The 23,643-nt window shown below is 57.2% G+C and overlaps 1 protein-coding gene across 16 annotated transcripts in view; it reads right to left on the bottom strand.

The window, feature by feature from the left end:
- NCOR2 (nuclear receptor corepressor 2) overlaps positions 1-23,643 on the bottom strand; it is a 234,249-nt gene that overhangs the window by 77,191 nt on the left and 133,415 nt on the right. For 10 of the 16 annotated variants that reach the window (XM_083804427.1, XM_083804428.1, XM_083804429.1 and 7 more), the window contains 6 exons: positions 13,570-13,636; positions 8,339-8,526; positions 7,071-7,167; positions 4,886-5,064; positions 2,072-2,126; positions 12-110 (listed from right to left, as the gene is read on the bottom strand). In XM_083804427.1, coding sequence (XP_083660553.1) covers positions 12-110; positions 2,072-2,126; positions 4,886-5,064; positions 7,071-7,167; positions 8,339-8,526; positions 13,570-13,636 — 685 coding nt within the window. The remainder of the gene's footprint in view (positions 1-11; positions 111-2,071; positions 2,127-4,885; positions 5,065-7,070; positions 7,168-8,338; positions 8,527-13,569; positions 13,637-23,643) is intronic. The other 6 variants (XM_083804413.1, XM_083804422.1, XM_083804415.1 and 3 more) reach the window with 3 other exon arrangements.

The following is a 23,643-nucleotide window of genomic DNA, read 5'->3' on the forward strand; positions in this document are numbered from 1 at the left end:
CGGGCTCTTACCTGGCTCTTGCCCCGCCGCCGGTAATTCCTTCTCACGAGGTTCTTGTAATTCTCATTCTTCTTGGTCAGGTAGTAATACAGGACGCAGTCCGCCACCGTCTGCAACGACACGGGGAGTCAGGGCGCAGAAGGACCTGGCCCCTCGCGCTGCGGGGGCGCAGACCTTCAGGAGAGGCAGCGTTCAGACCCTGCAGCTGCCGGACCCCCTGCCACCCCGGAGGCTCTGCAGCCACAGCAGGCTTCCCTCTACGTCCCCAGGGAAGCCCTTTCGGGATGCTGCTGTGGGCTCTGCCCGCTGGAATAGGGGGACGAAGCACATCGCCCTGGTAAAAAAGGGCACTTCCCAGTGACAAAGCGGGGCCCTTCCCACAAGCGTGCCGGCTCGGAGATGGGGATGCAGAACAATGAGCACCCTGTGTGCGAAGCAGAGCGCGGGGCCAGCCCGGGGCAGGGGGCAGGGCTGACCCCAGATGACTGTGGCAACTAAAAGCAGAACAAGGAGAGCTGCCTGTCACCCTCTGTTGTGGTTATGCCCCGCACAACCTGCCACGCGGCTGTCAGCCAGCATTACTTCCAGCCACCGAGCTCGCTGGCTGGAGCGCGCCCGGCTTCCTCGCGGACGCCCCCATGCTCCCGAGCTGCCAGCCGAGCCCCGGGTCCCACGGCCGGCTCGGGTCCTGCGTCAGGAAACAAGCGGCTGGGACGCGGCTCTGCTCCTGGTCAGCGGCACGGAGCTGGACAAAATTCCTGCGCCAATTCCTTCCCCTACCGACGTGGGCACCCGAACTGTACCTTCACAGCGGGGCTCGGCGGGTGTACGAACAGAAATAACCCCACAGACCCCACACCTGCAAGTGCCCGGGCACGGGGTGCTGCCGAGCGCTCCCAGCCCGCCCCTGTAGGAGAGGTCCAGGCTGCACTTTCCCCATCCCCATACAAAGAGTGGAACCATGTGCAACAACAGATTGTAACTTTTAAAGCGTTAATTGGATCTCTTTCTAATCTAGCCCTGATTACACACACACACACACACAAATACAAAAACTTACAGTCATCTGTTCCAAGGGCTAAGATCACTATTTTTTTTTTTAATGCAATTTAAAAATCTATTAATTCATTACATTGAGCCATACTTTGCATCTCTCTCCAACGGGATAATGGATGTGTTCTGTATCATAATTACAGCCTGATTTACAAACGAGTACAAATAAAATTAGAAGACATTTTACAGCTTGGAACACAGACTGGATTGTGAGCATCATCCAAGTCCCACCACTTTCGGCTTTAACAAGGGAGAGAGGCTGAAAAGAGCCTGGTGTCTTACAGCATGAATGGCAACAGAAGGTTGCTGCTGCCGCACGGCTTGCTTGCTGCTTTGGACAGGGAAGTTGAGCTCTTACAAATGATCTGCCCAGCCTGATTCGTGCAGGATCAGAGAGCAGTTTAAGCTGGAAAGGACCTCGCAGGCCACTGGGCCCAGCCCCCTGACAGCAGAGGGCTCCCCCCCAACCCAGCAGACGCTGGGAGGATGAAACACGGCGTGAGATGGGCCAAGGACACGAGTGACCCCAAGACCCAGGGAAGACAAGGGCTGCTTGCTCAGGAGAGCGCCTGGCCCATCTGTCCTTCCAGGCTGGGTCTGTCCAGGATTTGCCCGTATGGCCTGTCCTAGAGCAGGTACCTGGCCTCGCTCAGAACAGGAGCAGAGCCGTGCTCCTCCTTCAGATCTTTTCCAAACCTTTCTTCCATCAGCCCAATTAACAGCAAAAAGGAAGAGTCCGAGCAGCACAACGCAGAGCCTTGGGAAAGTTCAGGCCCTCCCGCCCTCAAACCATTCCTAAACACCACAGGCGGACACAACGCCAGTCCGAAGCGCTGGGTGAACTGGGACTCACCCCGCCCTCGGGATCCCTCCCCAGGGCGAGGAGGGGACCCCCAGGGCCCTGAGCCACCGCCACTGAGGGGCTAAGGACCTCCGCTGCCTGCTCCAGCACCGAAGGAGGTGTGATGATTGAGACGAGGCAGTGTGAAGAAGATTAAAGCCGCGCAGAGAGGCTTACCTTCCTGTCCAGAAAGGAGGCGATAAGGCCGAAGTTCTTCGGGTGCTGCATGAACCTGCGGGAGCAGAGGGACAGGGTTAGTGCGAGCGCCAGCCCCGACCCCCTGCCCATGGGCGGCCTTGCCCTGTGCGCCTGGAGCAGCGAGACCAGCTCCTTGGGGGACCTGCAGGTTTAAGAAAATATTTGCCTGCAGCTCGGCTTCCCAGAAAGATGGGAACTTGAAGTTTAGCCCAATGGAGCTGGGGCTCCAGCAGGCAGTCACCCGCACACCAGCACCCTTCCTGATGCAGGGCCCCATCTCCCCATCTGCTCTGGGGGGTGCTGCAAGAGCCTGCTCACCGTAGCAGGGGGACCTAATCTCTGCAGCAGCCAGCGCGAGGCTTTTGTGGGTGACAATGAAGAGTGGGGGGGACGTGGGAGCATGGAGGACAGCCATGGGAGTGGGATTCTTAACAGGGACTCCAGACTCTGTCCCACGTCCAGCTGCAGCCTTTCTTTCATCAAGTGTTTTGAAGGGCAAAACTTATCCAAATATAACACAGACACCCATGGGAGATCCCTCAAGACATGTGACTAAATAAGTATGTGGATGAAAAAGAAGAAACCAGAAATGCTAGGAAAAAGAAAAAAAAAGACCTGGGCTGCTCAGACAGAGCGGGATCACCCCACAGATCCTACGTGTCGTGCTGTGTGTGGCACAAACCAGGGGCCGATCAGGGGATGGGGTTTTCATGGCCACGTTACCCATGACAATAACACAGATCAGAGGGCAACTCGGAGGGCAATCCTGTGGTTTTTTGCCAGGCCAGGCTGTGTCCCCGTGATGAGGGAAGGAAGCTGCACTCTCACAGTGTCCAACACCATGGGGCCTCTGGGCTGGGCTGGGTTAAGGGGTCCCACAGCCACTGCTGCTGCTCTTCTGGAAAACCATGGTCCGCCTGGGATCAGGCCACTGACGTGCTTACAGGAAGATCTGAAATGCTGCCCAGCAGCAAATCAGGCCAGAATCTTCCCCATGGTTTGATGGCTAAAATGGGTTCAGAGCTGGAGCTTGCAGGCCTTGCAATGCCTAGCTGCTTTTTCCGAGAGCCCCTGTGACCAGGGCTGAACAAAAGGCCGCGCTAGGTTTTCACAGGCTGAGGATGCTGCCTCTGAGCCACCATCACAGAGAGCACAACCCACGTTCACCTCAAAAACCCAGGCCAGCACTGCAGCACCCAAGGTAGCTCAGCTCTCCGCGCACTGGGATCAGGGAAGGCACCGGGGCAGCCCTCCTTGGGCCTTGCTTACAGCTCCTACGTACCAGTCTCCACAACTGAGTTTTGTGAGAGCCCCAAAACCCTTCTGTATTCATGCCTTGAGCTCCGCATCACCCACAGCGATGACACAGAAACCACCGTGCACAGCAGGACGCAAGAGCTGGGTGTGGATCCTTCCAGCCCCATTAGCCAGGCATGGCCCCTCTATTAAAGAGCGAGTAATTAGCCTTTGCGTCATTTGCGTGCAAGCCTTGCTGTTTGGAGTGTCACATTTTAAGGCTAATTAGCAATGAGGGTTCTCCTCTACAATAGGCTTGGAGCTGTTTTCCTTGTTTTGTTCATTTTTGGTCCGTCCCGACAATGACTTATTTCGGCTGCAAGCAGGGGCTGTCGCGGGCAGGGGAAGGGAAGGAGACTTTCTGGCACAGGGTGGCTTTCGGTGTCAGCGCTCCCCTCGTTCACCTGGGTGGCTTCCTGGACTCTTGCTGGGTGCCGTGGATCATCTAAATTACACACCTAATGGCCACCACCACCTCGTGATCGGAGCTGTGCCCAAACACGCAGCCTCCCCGCCACACCTAACACGCTGCAACCTCCCGGGGAAGTGCCTGCTCCGTGCGTCCTGCAGAGCTCAGCCTGCTGCAGGCTGAACTCCAGCTCGGTTTTTAAGGACACCCATGGCACGCCGGGGGCACCCAGTACACTCCGGTCCACTGTGCGACCAGCACCGGGGTCCCCGCTGGGGTACGAGGTGAGGGGGAGGCTGGACGGGAGGCTGAGCTGGGACCCACGCTCGGCTGGCAGCGCAGCAGTACCCTGGGATCAGAAATCCCCAAAGCGATCCCAGTCGTTCGAGCCAAGCTGTTCTCAAGCACTGCTTGCAAACAGGAGAAAACAATGCAGACAGAGTTTGCTCTGTCTGGTGTGGGAATGCAGCCATGGAAACAGCAGCTGGTGGCAAATCCTACAGGCAGCGGGACGGTGCTGAGGGAAAGCACCGGATGGAGGCTGTAACCTGAGTGGGCTGCATGGCTTTGTTTGATGTTGGCAGCCCCGAGAATCCCCCCGGACATGCAGGTAATCCAAAAATATCACGCTGCACGCAGCCCTGAGTTTCACTGGCTCTGAACCTGAACTGGCTGATACAACAGGGGGAGTGAAAACAGAAAAACTTTGAGCCTTCTCCCTGCTGGGAGCGGCAGCTTCCCAGATCTCTGCAAGGGAGCAGGCAGAGCGAAATCACAAGGGCACGAACACACCAAACGTATGCAAAGGCCTGACAGATAGGTTTCTGTCCACCTGCATCGCCCTGCCCCCAGGTCCAAGGCGAACACAGCGACAGAGGCTGCACCACAGCACGAGCTTCTGTCTTCACACCGGGTCCCGGGTGCGAGACAAGTCCTCGGGGAACTCACCCAGGGCGCCCGTGCCGGGGCTGCTCCCTGCAACCACCACCCGCTGCCTCAGCAGGCTGGGGCCGTGGCCAAAGGCAGCAGGCAGGTCACATCCCGCAGTTCCCAAGGGCTACCCAGAGACGTCCGCGGGCTGCACTCACTTTTCGCGGAAGGTCTCCTTCTCCTGTTCGCTCCACATGTTCATCACCTGCCGGTCCTTGTAGACCTTCATGGGGTCGTCCATGAGGCCGTTCATGTTGATGAATTTCATGCGCTGCTGGTCGGCGTCATAGAGCATGGGCGGGATGACGGCGAGCTGGCGCATCTGCTTCTCCAGGTTCTTGGGGGAAAGCAGAGAGAACAGCCGGTCAGCACCGCGGGCCCGCGGGGACCGCAGGGGACAGATGTTCGAGGGGGAAGGACAGGCGGAGGAACAGGAGAACTGAAAAGCAAGCACTAGGCAGCTTTAGTGCTGGAGTAATTGTAAATTAAACGCTGAAAGAGGCTATTGCCATCAGCCAGGAAGCAATTAATCTTTCTTTTTGAAATAAAAGGCTTTAAGATACGGGGTGGAAATGCCTGACTTAGGGAAAACAGCTCCTATCTGCAACGAGAGACAAGTCAAAGCAGCAGTGGCACAGGGACCAGACACCACAGCCATGGCCACGTGGAGGTTCAGTCCCCTCTGAGCGGCCCGGTCAGAGGGTCAGCTCTGCAAAGCCTTCTGAAGGGTGCGCAGAGGGAGACCTTTTCTGACCCACAGGAAGCCCCACAGGATGCCTCCCAGCACAGTCTCTGCCTTTCCTCCCTCCGTTCAACCTGAAGTGTCTCTGAGCTACCCCAGACCCCCAAAGCTTCGTTTCCACGTGCTCTGGGTTGCTCCCGGGGGCCAGGTTCCTGTCTCTGACAGCATCAATCCCTCGTGAGCTCACTCCCCTCTCCTGCCAGCTGTGCAGCTGCTCTCCTACCACCCCGCCACTTCCCTCAGCCACGTGAGCAGATCGGATGTCGCTGTGACGGGGCTGCGATTCCTTTCTTTCCTGCTAGCAGCACGCCCTGGGACACAACCTGACACCCGTGCTGCATCCAGCCCAAGCACTAAGCCCATCCAGAGCCCAGGCTGCAGGCCAGGCCAGCACAGACTGGGCGCACCGGTTTCCTCAGCCATTCCCAACACGGTGGCCAAATGACGTCTCACTTGTGCTGTCCCCTGCCTGAACGCTGGCCCTGCCCCTCCAGCTGGGCTGCCCGTGGTCCTTCAGCACAAATCCCCCATGTGGGGACGAAGGGACACTCTCGTCACCCTCTTCTGTTCGCTCTCAGCACCGTAACCCTGAGCCCTCCCTGCCGCCCGGGATGGCACCGGTGACATAAATCCCAGCCGTTGACCCGGGAAGGCCAGGTCCCAACTGCAGTTACGTTAATTCACAGCTAGACGCTGGTTCCTTGCAGAACACTGCCCAACCTCCCAGCAAGCCGTCCCCCGGCTCCAGCCTCCTGGCTTCCCTCAGTCCCGGGAAGGGCTGGAGCCTGACGGAGGCTCTCAAAGCCTCCTCTGAGCAAAGCAAAGCGGAGCCTCTGGGCTTAGCAGAAGGCCAGAGTGGAATTTAGCAGCATGCGCTGTGCGGGAGGCCAAAGGCAGCCACGCAACACCCCCCTTGGCCACCTCCACTACAGCGTGACACCTCCCTCTGCTCCTCAGCCCCGCGCCCTCCACGTGGTTGCCTTCACTTGCTAACAGCAAGCTGCCTGCAGCCCAGCGCCGTGCGCAGGCAGCAAACATCTCAGCTATTGCTGGGCAATGGCTGCTCTCCCCTCCCAAGCGCGAAGCCATTCACTGCAGCTCGCCTCCGTGCCAAGTGAGTGGAACCCTTGTGAAACCAGATCCAAACGAAGCCAAGGTCACGGGGATGTTTCAAGATGAATGGAGCACTCCCAGAAGATGTGGGCCAACTGGCTCACGTACAAACCATTCATTCCATAGGATTCCCCTGTGTCAGGCTGCACAGCCCATTCAAAACACAAGGAAATAGAAAAACCCCTCTGCCCGTCAGCCAGGGCACCGGCTCCCTTCGCTTCCTACCTCCACCTGCAGGTAGAACCAACAGCAGCAAGGTGTTTGTGGGGTGCTTGGGGTCTGACGTCCCTAAGAGGCAGTCACACACCACTAACTCCTACCTACTGGCCGCCAGCTATCAGGGAAGCCCGCCCACCCTCCGCCTGGCCTGGGGCTGGTGGGATTTGGCATCTGAATTCACCGTGGGGCTTGGTGCTACTCCTCCTGGCCTCCCTGGACAAGAGCGGAGTGAGAGGTAAAGAGGAGGGGAAAGGAAGAGCCGGCCTCACCTCTTGTTCCGAGAGCCCATCAATGATTTCTGACACCTCGTGTTCGCTGCGCGCAGCCGACATGGAGAGCCCTCCGCTGCCCCTCTGTCCTACCCTGCTGGGAAAGGGCAAGGGACATTCAGAAACTGGTGCTCTGCTTTGTGCTGTGCTCCGCGCTGCAAAACGCACCCCGTGCCCCTCGTTCCTCACCTGTGCCAACAGCCACCTCCTGCATCGCTACAACGGGACGTTTCACACCCAACCAGGCCCTCCCACCGTATTTTCTCGTGCCCACTTCATCGCCCCACAGCAATAGCACAAAGGTGCCAGTGCTAGGACTGAGCAACCAGCGCTGTGCCGCGGCGTCTGGTTTGCAAATCCTGCAGGAACGCTGAAATCAAGGTCAGCCATCAACATCTACTTCCCATCCTGGATCGCCCAACGTAACAGCCACAGGTCCCAAGGAACTCAAACTTTTCTCATTAAGCAGGTACAATTTTAAAACAATTGTCAGAACCACTTATCCCCTTCTCTTTAAGATAAAAATAAAGCCACTGATTAGGAACTGTTCACACATCCAGCTGTTTGCAGGGCACCAGGCAGTGACGGATGCAAGCAGCTGGATTCTGCGCACAGCAGGTGTCCCTGGGCTGCAGTGGGAAGGACGGGGAGTTTTCGGCAAGGAGGGCGGGGATCACAAAACTGCAGCTCCTCCTGGCAGGAAACAACGTGACCTCAGTTGTGCTTTCAATGAGGAGGAGAAAATGGAGAGGGGGACAGCAGAGAGAGGGACACCCCTTTCAGGGAGACACTGCTCCTTTCATATCGTCTGCAGTCGTTCCTATAACCTCTGCAGATGTTTCTTCCCCCTGCCCACGCTCCCATCGAAGCACAAGCATGTTTTAAATCCCTGACATGACCAAATCCATCTGCAAGCCTCGTACATCGTCATTTGGGCTTAGCAATGAGGAACTAATTAGTGCCATCCCAGTCAGGTGGCCAGAAAAGGGAGCTGCCTCTGCGCTCTGCTGCAGCCAGACGGGAAATCAGCAGCCAGGGGAGCGGGCAGCCGCATTCCTGACATTTTTCCTCCTGCTGGAGCTGCGCGGAGCCGCCCTGGGGAAAAAGCAGCAGGTGATTTGCCTGCTGGCTCCTGCACTCGGTGCACCCCACAGTTATGGGACCAGAAGGGGAGAAATGGGACTGACAGCCATCCCAGCCCGTCCTCCCGCCGCCCGTCGACAAACAAAAGAGAAAGGCTGTCCGATACCGGCCCAGCCCCTTCCTACCGCTTCTCCTCTAACCTCTGCATGCGCTCTTGCAGTTCCCGCTGCTTCCGGATCTCTGGGAATTGCTTCTCATAGTATTCCCGCACTTTGCTCTCCTTGGCACGGCGCCGGGGGTTATTTTCGATGCGCTCCACTTTCTTTTCCCAGGCCTCCATCAGCTGGTCATAGCGCTGGCAAAACTTCTGTTCCTGGAAGGGCAGAGCGAGAGGGACGTCAGGAGATGTGCCTGGAGAGGGCAGCTCCCCAAAGCCCTTCCCTCGATGGCTGAGCGTGAGTCACACTGCTTGGAGAGACGCGGGCCAGCAGGACACGGTCACGCTCCGGGGTCTGGGGCCAGCCCAGGGGCAGATTCGCAGTGCAGCCCAGCGGGTGCCCTCAGGCTTTCCCCTCCCAAGCCCGACATCTTCGGTAGAACAAGGACCGTCGCCCGGCGTGCCTTTGCTCACCCGCCACCCCTTCTGCTGAGCATCCTCCGACACCCTGGGGTGCTTGATTCAGCAGCCAGAGCCCCAGAGAAACTCCTGGGCAGCTACACCACGGGCCGCTCTCCGAGCCCACGGAGCTGAGCTCCACACGCCTCAGCAGATGGACGGGGAGCTCGAGCACAGCACAGCTTGCTGTTCCCAAAGCACTGGGCGCAGGCACACAGGGGGCTGTGCTCCCAGAGGCGCTGCGCTCAGACTCATCCTCACGGGCTGGAGCTTTAGGAGGAAAAAGCTTTTAAAGGTGCACGGAACCCTCCTGCTGCAGTCGGTGGGACAACGCGATTTCACGGCACTAAGGATTAGCTCTCAGATGCTGGTGTGTGGTTTGAGGTTATTACTAGCAGCGTTGTCGGGATGCAGCACGTGCCCGGCACGGCCCTGTCATCGTTACTATCGTCAGAGCTCGCACGATGCCCTCCACACCATCACCGCTTCCAAACACTTAGAGCAAAACCCTCTGGGTGGGTTGGAGACCTCTGATGCCAGATAAGAACCTCCAAGGGACTGCAGTGCGGGGGCAAGGTGGTGGCGAGAAACGGATCCCAAATATCTGGGATTCCTGGCTAGGATGTGTGCCCGAGGCTGCGGCCGTGCACGCACTGCGCACACCCGCGGCGGCTCTGAAGGCACCCGCCTCGACCTCCCCGACGTCAGGCAGCCACAGAGCTGTCATTTAGGAGGCGCCGCCTCCCCTGGCCACAGCTCGCCGTGCCGGGAGAAGTTTGCCACGGTGGCGCAGACCGGGCAACCCCTTCCACCCACGCGCACCGGCGCTGGCACTCCAGCGGCACGGCGCGGTGGCAGCCAGCCCTCAGCCGCGGTGCCCTCAGCTCCTCCACCCCGATTGTGGCAACCACGCTCCTCCCCGGGGGTTTTTGGGAGCAGGCAGGTACCCAGAGCATTAAAATCCCGTTTGCGACACAAGCGAGCCTTCCTGCACCGCCACCCGAGGCGGCCTCGAGCCGCCCTTGCCCTGCCTTGCTGCGGCCAGCCCTTGTGCCGGAGCAGGGCACCCACCGCCCGAGGTGCCTGCGGCGCCGTGCCCCCGCCCCGTGCCACGAGGGGTGCTCACGTGAGAGCAGCTGGGCAGCCAGAGGGGATTTTAAGGTTTCGTTCTGAGCGAAGCAAGGGCCTCGCAGGCCCCAAATCAGGAAGCGAAAGCAGATGGCGCTTTGCAAAATAATCAATGGCAAACCCCAGGTTGCCTACCTCCGCCTGCGCTACTGATCTGAGTCCGCGGGCTGGTTTCAGGAGCCGCCGGTGCGTTAGTCACCGCAGCAGCAACGGGGCGAATCGAGATTTCAAAGAAATAAACTCATCTCTCGCCGCCACCATCCTACGGCTGGAAGGAAGTCCAGCGCCGCAGGACTTCCCAGATGCACCCTGCTCTCGTCTCACTCTTTTAGCAACGAGAAAAAAAAAAAAGCAGGGTGAGGTAAAACCCACCAAAAGGACGGAAACGCCCAATTTCAGCCCAGGAGGCAGCTGGGTGACACTGAGCCAAGTGGATCTGCTGTGCTATGGCCCCGGGCACCGGCAGCTCCAAAGCTTGGTGCTGCTCCCACCCTGGCTTACGGGCTTGGTCCAGGCATCCTGGGCCTGGCCGTGGCCCAAGCAGACCCATCTCATGATCCTACGGCCTCCTGGGGGCAGTTCTCAGGGCACCCAGGACAGACAAAGCACCTCCAAACCCCGGGGTGATGCACACTAACCCTCTCCCCCCAGATAAATTAACTCCTGCAGCCAGAGGCGGTCCTGCCCCCGATGGGGGCACAGGAGGCACTCGTCTCCATCGGGAGCCGAAGGAAACGGCTGCAGGATGAAAGCGAGGAATGAGAGCAAAAATAAAAACGCCCTGGAAGCTGCCAAGGGGACTCAGGCCGCGAGCGAGGAGCAGTAGGTAACGCGACCGAACCGCGGCACCGCGGGGAAATCGCAGCTGCTGCGTCTTCACCCCTCCCGAAGCGATGCCGTCTCGGCCCGACGACAAACAAGAGCTCCCACCCTGCCAGCAACGCTGCTGCATCCTCTCGCTTTCAGAGCGTCGTGTTTGGGAAGAGGATAAAAATACCCTGCAGGGTTTACCGAGCCGGGGCGCCCGGAGGCAGCTGGTGGCCGGGAGCCAGCCTTGCTCCGGCCCCACACAGCCTGAGGACACCGAGTTCGCCCAGGACAAGGGCTCAGGGAGGGCTTTTTTCCCCTTCCTTGATGCAATTTGTTATTATTTGGGCTTACAGCTGGCGTGAGCAGCACCAGTGTCACACATTTCCTCAGCGGCGCTGGGCGCAGCTCTCCAGGAAAAAAAAGCCCCTCTCCAGGCGCAAAGCCCCCACACCTAAACCTCCCGCGCGCAGCTCCTGCACAGGCCGGCTGAGAGCTTCTGGCCCGCAGCTGCTTTCCGAAAGCCCCTTCCCACCCAGCAGTGGGAGCCCAGAGAGCCGTCCCCGCCTCACGAGTGGCATGCTCCAAACCCCCAAATCTTCCCCCTCCGAACAGCTGGGTGGGGCTGGGCCATCCTTGTCCGGTGCTTTGCGGTCCCGCTGGGGTCCGTGCTCCACGTGATCTTCTGCCACCCTTCAAACGCAAAGGTCAGAGGCCCCTTACAGCACTCTGCCCCCAGGTTTTCGCAGCTCGAGCACCAGGAGAGGCTCCCGGTCAGGCGCTTCGGGAGCAGGAGCATCTAGTCCTTCTCCGAGCATCCTCCGAGCAGCCCCGAGCCAGCGTGTCCGCTCCTGAAGAAACGCCTGCGCCGGCTTCTGGCCTCGGTGCTCCCTCTCCTCCCCTTCCCGGCTCATCCTCCCCGCCAGCCTCTCCATCACACGAGCGGTGGCGAGCCCAATCGGACCTGACACGCTGATCTAAAAGCGGGTGAGTAGTAACGCTGCCGTAGCAGCTGAAGGCAGCCTGCAGGCTGCGCCAAGCCCAAGCCCTCCTGCAGCCCACGCTCTCGCGGCTCGGGGAGCGGAGCAGCTCCTCGGTGGGGAGGAGAAGAGCGAGGGTGGCAGGAGGAGCTGCTCCAATCCTACACTAGCCGCACCGTTTGGCTTCCCTGCTTGACGGAGATAAACCTTTTGTGTCCAGAAGGGCTCCCTTTATGCTGCTCTCTCTGCAGCGTCACCTCTTTGATAGCAATTCAAAGCCTTTTGCTGTGCCGACCCTGGTGGAGCAGGAGGAATCCCCGCGGGCTCCTCCGGGGGGGCTCTCGTGGCCGAACCCGGGGTGTGCTCAGCCCCTGCTCCAGCTGGCCCCGGGCAGTGGCAAGGCACCAGCAAGGGCAAGAGCCAGCAAGGAAGGCTGGCACGTCGATGGGCTTTGCTAAAAATAGGGCCTGCTACAGAACAGGCAGAAAAATAGCTAAGCACACCCATTCTGCAAACAGAATCAGCAAATGTGTTCGCTCTGCAAATTCAGCAACCTTCTGTTGCCTGTTTTGTAGAATAGGCAAAACGCTTCCCTAAACTGAAAAATCCCCTTTCAAGGACACTGAATAAACCGGCTGGCAGAAATTCACCTATTTTGCATGACAGGCGACTTTACTGCGGGCCGTATTTCAGGAACCGTGCTCCTGCAGCCTAATTAAACCTTTTCCCCCAGCTCCTTGATATTCACGACAGACTCAGTCTGGCTTTAGCGCAGTAACTGGTCGTTTCCCCCAGCAAACGGCTCCCGTTCGGTTCCCTCCTGGTTCCAGTAAGGCCGCAGCAAGCTCTGCCATCTCTGCCCTGAGGAAGGGGATGCCGATCCGCCTCCCACTGCTGCGGAAGCCATCAGCTGTGGCAGGAGAGCTCCCCCGAGCAGTGCCGGAGAAACCAGCACCAAAGAAATTGCTCAGACCTGCAACATTTGCAACTGCAGACCCTGACGCTGGCACCTGAGTCCGACCCAGCACAGACACACACCAGGAACGGGTGTTGGCACCTTGCAGGTGAAACCCAAAGCCCTCTGTGGTGAGCTGAATCACCCTCCGCGCTCGTAAACAGCGAGGTACCGCAAAATCCACCTCGCGCTTCCCGCTCGGGGTCGTTGGTTGCTTCTGGCACTTCCCCTCCTCTGCGCAGCACGGCCAGCCAGCTGCTTTCGGCTTCCAGCTCCCGCTGGCTACTACAGCAGGCCACCGGCAGCGCCGAAAGCAGCAATTCGACAAATCCCGCTTGAACTTTCTCCTCTAATTGCCAGGGCCCCGGAACCGCGCTCTGAAGTCTCCTACCAACACCCACCTTCCCCCTGACGCAGCCGGAACCCCCCTCCTGGAAGGATGCTGGAAGCGACCTTGCAGGCAAGGCTGTCCCGAAATGACCTGGCCGGGGCCTGGTTTTGTTCTGAACCACACGTCCCTAAAACACCGCTCGGTGACCAGCTGCAAAGAGGCAGCTCGGCCTCCAGATCGTTTATCAGAAGCGGAGTCAGCTTCTTTCACGGATCTCTCGGGGTTCAATCACTCACAAAACAGCCATTTACCCTAGGAGAGGTCTCTCTGAGATCGGTGTGCTCCCCCGTGACGGAGCCAACCCCGTGTGCGTGCTCCGCACGGGGGGCTCGCGGAGGGGGGTGCTGCACGCAGCAGGGCCGGGGACCTCGCCTTTGCATCCGAGTTGCTGTTAGCATCAGAGATGCCACGGCGAGGAAAAAGACAATGCAGCGGGCAAAGTGCTCAGCAGGTCCCTGCTGGGAAAATCCCTTTTCTTTCTGACATAATGAATTACGCTGCTTTATACTCATAAAATAGGGTACGCGGGAATCACTTACCCACTGCTTGCGAGCATGATTTCTCCTCTTAAAGTACAAAATTAACTTTTTCCGCATTGCCTGGTTTCTGTAAGAGGAAAAAAAAAGATGAGATCTGGTTAACGAGTGGGCTAAAATTCGACGCCTTGCACTCCCAGCTCACGCAGGAGGTCACAAAGCCGCTTCCACCTTCGCTTGGAGCCGAACCAACGTCAGAGCAGCGAGCGCGGCTATCTGGGGACCTCGCGCCAGCCTTATGGAAAGATCAACAAACTCTCGAACACGAGGAACACCGACCACGTCTGCTGGTGAAACCAGGACCAAGGTTGAGAGCTAAGCTCATAAAACCCCAATTCTGCTACCCGTTACTGTGCGCTCAGCACGGAACCAAGTCCCACCAGCACCCGGTGGCCATCGCACGCCGCCCAGGGCAGAGGAAGGAAGGCTGGGACTTGCGGGCGATGCCTTCTCCCTGCCTCGACCTCAGGACAACACCTCTTCCCTCCTGCTTCCTCCTGTGCACGAGCTTACAAAGGCTAACGGGGCACCGGCAAAGCGATGCCACCTGCAGGGGCCGCCTTGGGGCTCCCCGGTCCCCAGAGGTGGCAGCGAGGGAGCTGTCAGCACGCACACACCGGGGTTATTCACCCCGGGCACCGACGTGCCGACAGGGAGGCCGGATTGCGGCAGTGCTCGCAGCGCATATCTCCTGACCTCTTGCTTTCTTGGAGCCGTGCCTAACAAAGCTGCAAACAAACCAGCCAGGAAAGTCCGGCCACTTGCAGAAGTGTGACCTCAAGAGAGAAACCAGCCACTACGACCACAACCGAGCCGGCGTCTGCCCAGGCACCTCCTCGGTTTCTTCTTCTTTCTGCTTTTTCAAGTAAGCACGAAACGATCTTGCAGAAGAGAAAACACCCACCAAAGCTGCGAGGTGCTGGAAAAGCTGCAGGAGCTCCAAGAGCCTGCACGAAGCCGAGGGCTGAACTTCTCAGTTGTTCCTGTTCCAGTCACAGCAATAAAGTCTCTAGGTTAAAGGTAGGGACCGGCGACAAAGGAGTTTCCTGAAGTCTTTCCTCCTGATTAGGGGCATTGCTGCGGCGCGTAATTACTGACCAGGAGCTTCGCAGCATCACGCAGGCACGTTCTGCGGGATTTAGCACAACGAAGACACACCCTCCCCGATCCCTCGGGTCCCTCCCGTCCACATCCCCTGGCTGGGAACACAAACCCACCTTCCTTCCCCCCTACATCCCTAAAACGTAGCCTCAACGAGCTGTTGAGCAAGGGCTTGGATAGCAAACCTCGTCCTTCCATTCCGTTTCAGAAATCAAAGGGGCATTGATCATCAGGGGGGGAAAAAGCTAATAAATCCTCACACGGGGCACGTTCTGCCTCTGCTCTTTTTTGACGGTACGCTTACAAAGGACCCGCTGTTGTTCCAGGCTGCACTGCAAAGATCAGAGGCCACCTCATTAGGCATATTAACAAATATCACTGCCAAAGGCTTCTTCTCCCTGCTGCATCGCACAATGCCACCGTCTTTTGTCTCTGTCTGTGTGGCACCATCCTCCGAGGAGCCGCAGAGTGGCTTGGCAGGCGAGGGGCTGAGCTAAACCTCGCTGCTCAGCTCTGGGCGAACGGCGATCACTCACCCTAAACAGTTAGGGAAACTGAGGCACGGAGCTGCAGCCCCTTCTGGCTGCCCGTGCAGGAGGAGCGCCATGGGAAACCGTGCCCAGGACTGCTGCAGGGCATCCATCCCCGGCAAGGTCAGCCCAGCAGCACCCGTTTGCCAGCTCCTTGCCTGCCCTGCACACCGGGAGCTCCTCTGTGCACCCGCGTCCCGCTGCGCCCGGTGAGCTTTCTCCTCCGGCTCCGGCGCTGCGCGGTGCCGCGGCAGGCAGGCGTCCCTTCTGCAGGGACCCGGCTGGTGGGTTTCGTTCCAAGGCTTTAGTTCTGCGGGAACAAGCTCCGACAGGAGACCGTGCCCAAAAGACACATTCCCATTGTTTGCTTGTTTATTGCAACTCTGATGGAAACTCTGCTGGAGCGATGCTAACAGCGGCAACTTCGGCACAGCCCTGGGCTGCCTCCTGAGATGCGCCTCGCTCCTGGGCTCCTGTCAACTTTGGCTTACTAAAACAGCCCGAAGCGTGAAAAAATTGGTAACCAAAAGGCAAACTAAACGGTGCCTGGCTTGTGGTCCTCTTTTACATGTTTTTGTGTCTGTTAAAGCAATCCCACCCTTTTTAAAGCCCTTGTTGCTCAGCACAGAGTCCAGCATCGCTCCCCGCGGTGCGCAGCCCCATGCTGCACATCCTGCCCGCGCACAACAGAACAAACCCACCCAGCAGCAAACTGCTCGCACCTTTCCTCTGCGCCCCACCAGCGCAAGCAAAGCAGCCACGAAGCAACGCTGAAGCTCGAGTCACTAACTCACTCCGCTATGGCTATCAAACCAGATGAGCTGAAGGACCCCGGGCTGAGATGGGTGCACGTCGGCTGACATGGGCTCAGCTGGAATCCCAGCGATGGGTCGCTGGGGAAGGATATGGCCCTGGAAGGGCCAGCACAGCCAAATCAATTCCTGCCCTTCGCGTGCCAGCCCAGGGGACACCCAGGAGCAGTGTGGGACTTTGACACCGCTGCTGGATCCACCACAAGAGTCAGCAGCAGCCAGGAGAGTAAGGGAAGAAAATCGGGAGCTCTTACACAGCCGATGCATTGCCTCGAGTTTTGCATCATGGCTGACCTTGAAAGTGCTAATACAGGCAAAGATTTAATGCCTCTGCAGCTGTAAAAATGGGGAATGCCTTGAACGCCAGTGGATGTTTACCCCTGCCAAGGCTGAAACAACCAAGGAGCGAGAGGATTAAAAACAACAACCACCCCCTGCTAAGTACCCAAAATGTTTTTGCCACTTTATCTCTTTTTTTCTTTTTTTTTTTTTTTGCATAAGGTCATCCTCTCAAAGGTTAATAAAATCTCGGTAAATATAAATAGGCTTCACAGTTTATCTTGCTACACGTACTGCTGTTACTTAGAAACCATTTGCAGAGAGGTTAATTCAGGCCACATGTCTCCGAAGCACACGCTGTGCTCCCTGGGCGAATCGAACAGGGAAAGAAAATTCCTGCGGCACAGCCAGGGAAGGTAAAGGCTGTCTGCTGGTAGCCCCGCACAGACACAACCAGCGCGGAGCAGCCTGTCGGAAAGGTCGTTCTTGCAACGTGCCAACCTTCCTTCATCATCCTCAGCGGATGCCTGAATCCTTCCAAATCCCCGGCCTGAGGCTTGCCAGTGAAGAAAAGCATCGCATCTGGAGACCTGGCTGGCTGGGAGAAACCACACAGCCCACAGGCAGAGAGAAGGGAGGCTCCTTAGATAAAGCAACAGTGACTCTTGTGGGCAGTTTCAAGTACTGCTGTGCTGCACAAGACACCCACGTCACACACGCCGGGCAGGCTGAAGCGCTCGGTCCCTGTCCCGTCCAGCTGCTGCGGCAGAAGGAGCCAGGCTGGGGCGGACGCAGCCCGCTGGCAAGCTGGGTTTTGGGGTAGCCGGGTGGCACGTCCACATCTCCGTACGCGACAGCCCTCGATGCGGCTCCCTTCTGTGACCTTGTCTCACCGCTGCTGGAGCACGTCGGTGTTTCCGCTCTCCCCGCTAGCCCGGAGCTGCTGCTGCTGCTCTCTGACTGCTCTCCCAGCTCCCCGAGGATTTTGGTCCCCGCCGCTGGCGAGCTCAACCAGCAATAAATCCCCTGCTGTCCCTGCTGGGAAGAGCCCAGCCTGCCGTGGAAGTGGTGGGTGATTTGGGATTTTTCACACTGTTGCCCGTCTGTTTGCATGCCCAGGGTGGCAGCAGCTCTCGAGGCAAAGCGCCCGGTTCAGGGGCTGGATGTCAGCTGGACAAGCCCAGCAAGAACCCCGGTCCCAGCAGTCCCCAGCGCCCCCCCTCGAGCAGCAGGGACAGAAGGAACCAGAGGCTCAACCAGTTAAACCAAACTGGGAGCGTGCTGCTTGAGCGTCACCCGCCACCGGCGCAGGAAGCGAGATTCGGGTATCTGTAATTTGGGGCGTGCCTCAAGGACGGCACGTCCTTGCATAACTCATCCTCATCCCACGGCCCCACTGACCTTGCTGGTGGGTCCCGCGCCTCAGCACGGTTCTCAGAGCCGATCTCCAGCCCACCGAGCGCCCAACAAAAGCCCATCTCCCCCTCTGAGCAAAGCCGGGAGCCCCGTGGAAGCCGCCGCTTCCACCCCAACGGCCTTGGCGCAAGGTTGCTTTTGTTTTTTGGCTTTCACAATGGGGCCAGTCAAGGAGAGAAACTGTAACTCTGACTTCTGAGTCACTTGGCCCGGGTCCTCATGAATTACTTGGCTGCGATCCTTCTGGGGGTTGCAGTCCCGTAAGGATGCGCGCAGCCGCAGGCGTGTTGGTGCTGGCGTAGGTGCGCGCGGGCGCTGCCGAGGCGCCGGGGGGAGATTCCCGAGGACACAAAGGGCCCATGTACTGCGGCACACCTGCCCGGGAGACCTTGGGCCAGCAGGAGAGGAGATGAAAGGAAGTTTGCTATTTGATCAGAACTAATCACGGGTATTTAATTACACGGGGACGTCTTTCATCAGACGGCCAGTGCAAACAAAGTCGGGATCGAGCCTGCAAAGAGCGACGGGAAGGAGGCCGCCAGCAGCTGGCAAACCCATTGTACGGCGAGATTTATCGTGCAGGGCCGGAAACGGAGAAGCCTCCTGGCAACTCGACCCAAACAAAGCACTGCCAGCGAGACTGGAGATCTTAAATCACGGGACCCGCAGAGCACAGCGAGAACGCGCCAAGGTTAACCCAGCCAAGGGAGCAGCGCGGGCGCACAAAGGGATGTTGAGATGTCCGTGTCCCTGGGGGCAACGCTGGCAGCAGGGTGCCAAGCCCTGCCGAGAGGGCAGGTAGCAGGGCGTCCTTTCCACGGGTGGCTGCACCCAGTCGTTCCCTTGCTCTGAAACGGCTGGGGCACGGCGATGCAGCGTCACCTGTTAGCCCACAGGCACATCACGTTCCTGGAAAACAAACCGTTCGGAGCTTTCTTGCAACACTCAGGAGCTCTTTCTGGGGAAGAAAAGTGAAGCAGAGCTTCAGTTAATTCGCCTTGGAGCATTTTGATGGACTAAACCAAGAGCACCCTCATGCTGCTGAGAAGACAGTGACGGAGGTACGCAGCCGGTCACGCAGCCAGCAAGCTGCAGCTGTGCCTAGAAACTAGTCCAGAGAAAGAAGCCATCCGGAGGTCTGCCAGCTTCCTAAATCACGTCCTGCAGGTCCACAATGCATTCGGCGTTGGAGGCCCGAAGTCATCACCATAATTCATCCATTAACAGTGTGAACGAGTTGGTGCTGGTAATTCACCTGGCAGCTCAGAGGGCAACGAGACCGCTGCGCTCCGAGGAGGGGGCGCCTTGGTGGCACCACCTGGCAGGTCCCTGTGGTGCCACCCCCTCGGGAAGATGTTCCCAGCGGGATGCCCAAACGCCTCCCTTGGACAGCAGGTACAGCCACGGCCACGGCTTTTAACATCGTTTTGGAAATTCATGTCCATCCTCTTTAGCACCTAAGAGCTTAGGACCAACAGGAGACAAACCCAAGTGAGTGCAGAAGCACTTCTGGACATCAGCTGGACACGTGTCCGATGCCTTTGCCTCTCCCTGAAGCCCAAGCACTTCAGGACAGTCCATGCAAGAGAAACACGGACCGGCAAGAGAAACAAGCAGAAGGTTGTAGTGTGGCTCCATCATTTAGAAATTCATCACAAGGTAATACTTCTGCCCTAGTACATGCAAATAGAGAATAAAAGAGATGAGAAACCTTGAATGGGATGAGCAGGGAGCTGCTAGGTGAATTTCTAATGAGGAAAATGTCTACAAGCTCTAATAAAAAGAGCTGAAAGAGAATGCATTAGTAATTGCAGGGTTTGGAAGAGCATTTGTGTTACATGTCAGGCTTTTACTATGAATTTAGAGGCAATCCACTGCTACTAAAACCCCTAAACAGCCAGTAATGAAAAGATGACTTAAATTTGCCAAAGTGACAAGTGATTTGGAAAGCTGTAGTTAGCAGCAGATTTTCAGAAGAAAGCTATTCTGCTTTGGGGAAAAAGGGGGAGAGGCAGTTCAAACAGAAAAAGGCATTCAGAAGCCCCTAAACCTCTCCGAACATCCAGATGAAAGATTTCAGTTCTGCAAATTTCCCCCCAAGAAAAGCCATCAGCTGCAGACAGCAACACAAACGGGCGTACTAACAGTACACACAGCTGGGCTGCCGCTGGATCTAGACATGCAAGGGAATCAGAATCACACAAAGCTCTTGATCAGTTTTGTGCTAAATGTAAACTCAAGACACCTCTGCAAGCATCTCGTGGGAACGCTGCCTGGTTTCAGCCCAGTATTTCTGAATTGCAGCACAACAGCAAGGAGCAGCTCTTGAGGAGAAGGCTTAAAGCAACCTCTGTAAACGGCACCTTGCATGTGCTTACCCCGGGCTTTTCAGTTTTCCTCTCGTGTGCTTGTTCCAGGCTCAGAAGCTCGCGTTTTGCTTTCAAACACAAATCCCAGACTGCGATTTCAACATGACTGCTTCGAGAAGGGGGAGGAGAGTCCTACCGGGCTGCTCTTCACGGCTGACCGAGTAGGAATCCACTGCAGCGGAGGCGAAGGACCCCTCGGAGAATCTCTCTCCAGGAGGACGGCAGGTAATTGATCCCGCTCGTGTGCACGCCTCGCCTTTGCTCAGACACTTTGCAGAACGAAGGTTAATGCCTTCGGTGCCAAGAGTCTGGAGAACACACAGCATCCCTACCAAAGCTGGGTAGGAAGAGCAGCTCTCACCCCTGTACATCCACCAGCTGGCAAAACACCAACACCAAGAGACACAGAACAGATGCGGGTGGTGCTGAGCCGGAGCACAATTCGGCCTCCTCTCCGCTTGTTGCTGTTTTTCAGCGAGGTCTAAAAAAAAAAAATCACGAGAAGTCCCTGCAGTCCCCTGACCTGCTGCAGAATCGATCAAGTGGCCTCCAGCTGGCACCCTGCAAAGCTGGGAAATTCATAATGTGAACGAGCGTGGGCCAAGCTAGCTATGCGAACAAGCTCACGCCACCCCTGTCGCTATCAGAGCACTTTACTGCTACCTTTGCTTGACAAGAGAGCGGCCAACCGCTTCCCTCCAGGCAAGCAGGTATTACAGGCACGAAGGACCCCGTCCTGCCCCAGGTAGGTCAGCTCCTTGGCACAAACCCCTCGGCTCTGCCTTCGGTCCCGCAGCAGCTGTAGCATGCAAAATTAACCACGCTTGCTGGAAGCCTGCACTCGCAGGTGAAGCGCAGGGACCCACGCAGGCGGGTAGCAGAGCACAGCGAGGCAGTCAAACAGGACTTAAAAGCTTCTGAAACAGCAAACACTGGAATGAACTGGGGCATGAAATTAATTTTAACTGCACTGAATAGGAGACAGGCCATAAAACTCCGCGGAAAGAAGAGACCAGGAACATTTGAGGAAGAGCAGAAAACCTTCCCGTAACTCCCCAGTCAGCCCGATGAGCAGCAGTGACTCATCCCCGCTGAAGAGCAAAGCAAACAAGCAGGAGGGATTAAACCAGTGTTGCAACGCGCAGAGTATCGCTGCAGAGAAATCGAGGAATTCTGGCTTTGTGATATTCAAACGCCTTCCCACTGACGCTTGCAAACATTCAACTGAGAAAAAAAAAAAATCACCCTAGGAAAAGTTGGGGGGAAAAAAAAAAGGCATCTGTGAGTAGACGCAGCCTGATCGTCCTTGTGTGGCCAGGTAGGAGGCTCCTAACCCACCTCCCACGGGATCGGTTTGTATTTAGGGCAACGGAGTCAGCATAGAGTGAGATCTTGTGGACAGAATCGCAATCTGGATTAATTCCCAGCAACGTGCCAGAAGACTTTTTCATCATGGCTAAACCTGCTTACGGTGAAGTTGCTGCGAAGAACCTGCACCCCGTTCCACCCCAGCAAAGCGCAGCCCGCAGTGCCCTGGCAGCTCTCCCGCTGGTGCCGTAGGGCGCTGGGCTGGTACCTCCGAGCCCCCGGCGGGCTCCCTTCACCTCCTGTGGGAGCAGCCACCCCCAGGCCAGGGAGCAGAAGCTGCTCATCCAGAGCAGAAATGCACACGAGGAGGCTGTGGGTGGGATTTGGACACCCAAGCAGGATTTGGCCAAGATGCACAAGTTTAAAACCTCTTCATCCTGGGCACGCGACCGTGAAGTATTTGCTCGCAAGAACTGCTGAGACCTCGATTTTGTACCTGGCCCTCAGGCACCCAAATATCCTCTACCGTGCAGCAAGGACACAAGAGATGGGAGGGCAGGACACGCCGATCTCCCCACACTTCTCCGCAGGTAGCACAATAAAATCCAAACCCCAGGACCTGAGACAGGCTCACGGTCAAAAGCAGCAAACATCTGGAGCCCAGATAGCTCAAGGGCCTTTCCCTGACCTAGATCTGTAAATGCACCCGGCTGGCATCAATAACCAGCTGAAGACAGCTAATTGCAAGGTTCCTGGAAGGAGGAGATGGTGGCTTTTCATTAAAATGTGTGGTTTCCTTCCCATGCTTTTGCAGCATTAATCACCGAGAACATTAACCCCAGGGCTGCCTGCTTCAACCTCACCTTGGTTTTCAACCTCGCCTTGGTTTATCACCGCTACGGCCACGAGGGAGGGCTGGGACGACCTTCCTCCACGCCAAGGTCTGGAGAGGAGAACCTGCTTGGGAAGCTGCTCCGACAGCACTTCGTGTCCCATCACCAGTTTCACTCCTGCCCCGCACAGTCACCGTCCCCTCCTGTTTGTGCCCGTCCTCCAGGCAGCAACAAAGGACAGGAAATCATTTAAATCACAGGAAAACGTAATTCCGAAACCACAAATATTGGCAAGGGAACGGTGAGTGGGTGAAGTAGCTGGATCTGCTTTTAACTCACTCTTCCGTGGACAAAACTAGGCAGCAGCCTGAAATCGCCACCCCCAGCAGCCAGCTGGTGATGGAGAGCTTCAAGAGGAGGGGAGGTCGGGGGACCCTGGAAGGTGGTGGCATCCACACGCCTCAAGTGCATGGGGTGGGTCACAACCTGCAGTGACAAGGGCACATCCTTGGGCCAGCACCAACGCTGCACAAAATGGTTTATCAGCTGTCAGCTCCCTGAACCAAGAGCACAACGCGCTTCTGAAAGCAGGGGGCTGCGGGCTCACGGTGAGCACAGACCCTGCGCCAGGCATCGTCCCTTCTCCCAAGAGTATAATCAGCACTACCTCGTAATTCACGGCTTGAGTCAGTAAGCCAGAGGGGGTGGCTCTGGTTCCCTTTGCTTCTTCACACCTCCGCAGCTAGAAGAGCGCACCTGAGCGCGGCGTGCTGGGTGCCGGTGCGCAGGGCACACGTCTGCCCGCTGCACGGCCTCCGAGCATGAGCACCAAAATCCCGAGGAGCCCCTGCCCAAGGCTCCTGGCAACGTCTGCCGAGCTCCAACAACCAGGTAAGCGCAGTACCGAGGCCACGTTTGCCGTCTCCTCCTCCCCGCAGCGCTTGGGGACGGCAGCACTTCAACACCACCAGTGCCTGACGCGCTCCCCTGAGCCCCGGCAGCAGAGCCCAACAGCAGGAGCCCGTTAACTCTTTCCCTGTAATTCCCCCGGCACCAATTAACATACTGCTGAAAAGCAAAAGATTATTAACTTTTGTTAATAGATTATTAAAGATGATTATCAGCAGCTGACCGAGCCTGTACCGAAATAGACTTGCTGCAGGCAGCGCCGAGCAGCCCGCTCGCAGCAATCATCGGTTCATTCACGCCAGATAAAAGTTTCAGATCTGGTTTGACTATTCAAATTTCCAACAATAATCGCAATTATCACTATTCTCATTATCTGTTATATTTCTTCTGTGTTCAGGAAGTCGTTGTGGTTATTAAATGCAAGTTGATGATTAAATCATGTATTGAGGTGATAAGTCACAAATTACATGATTGCTAAGTCTCAGTAAGTATCTCTGAAATAACCAGTTGTTATTAGACA

This window comes from Anser anser (genome assembly GCF_964211835.1).
Source record: "Anser anser genome assembly, chromosome: 18".
In the NCBI taxonomy this organism is placed as follows: domain Eukaryota; kingdom Metazoa; phylum Chordata; class Aves; order Anseriformes; family Anatidae; genus Anser; species Anser anser.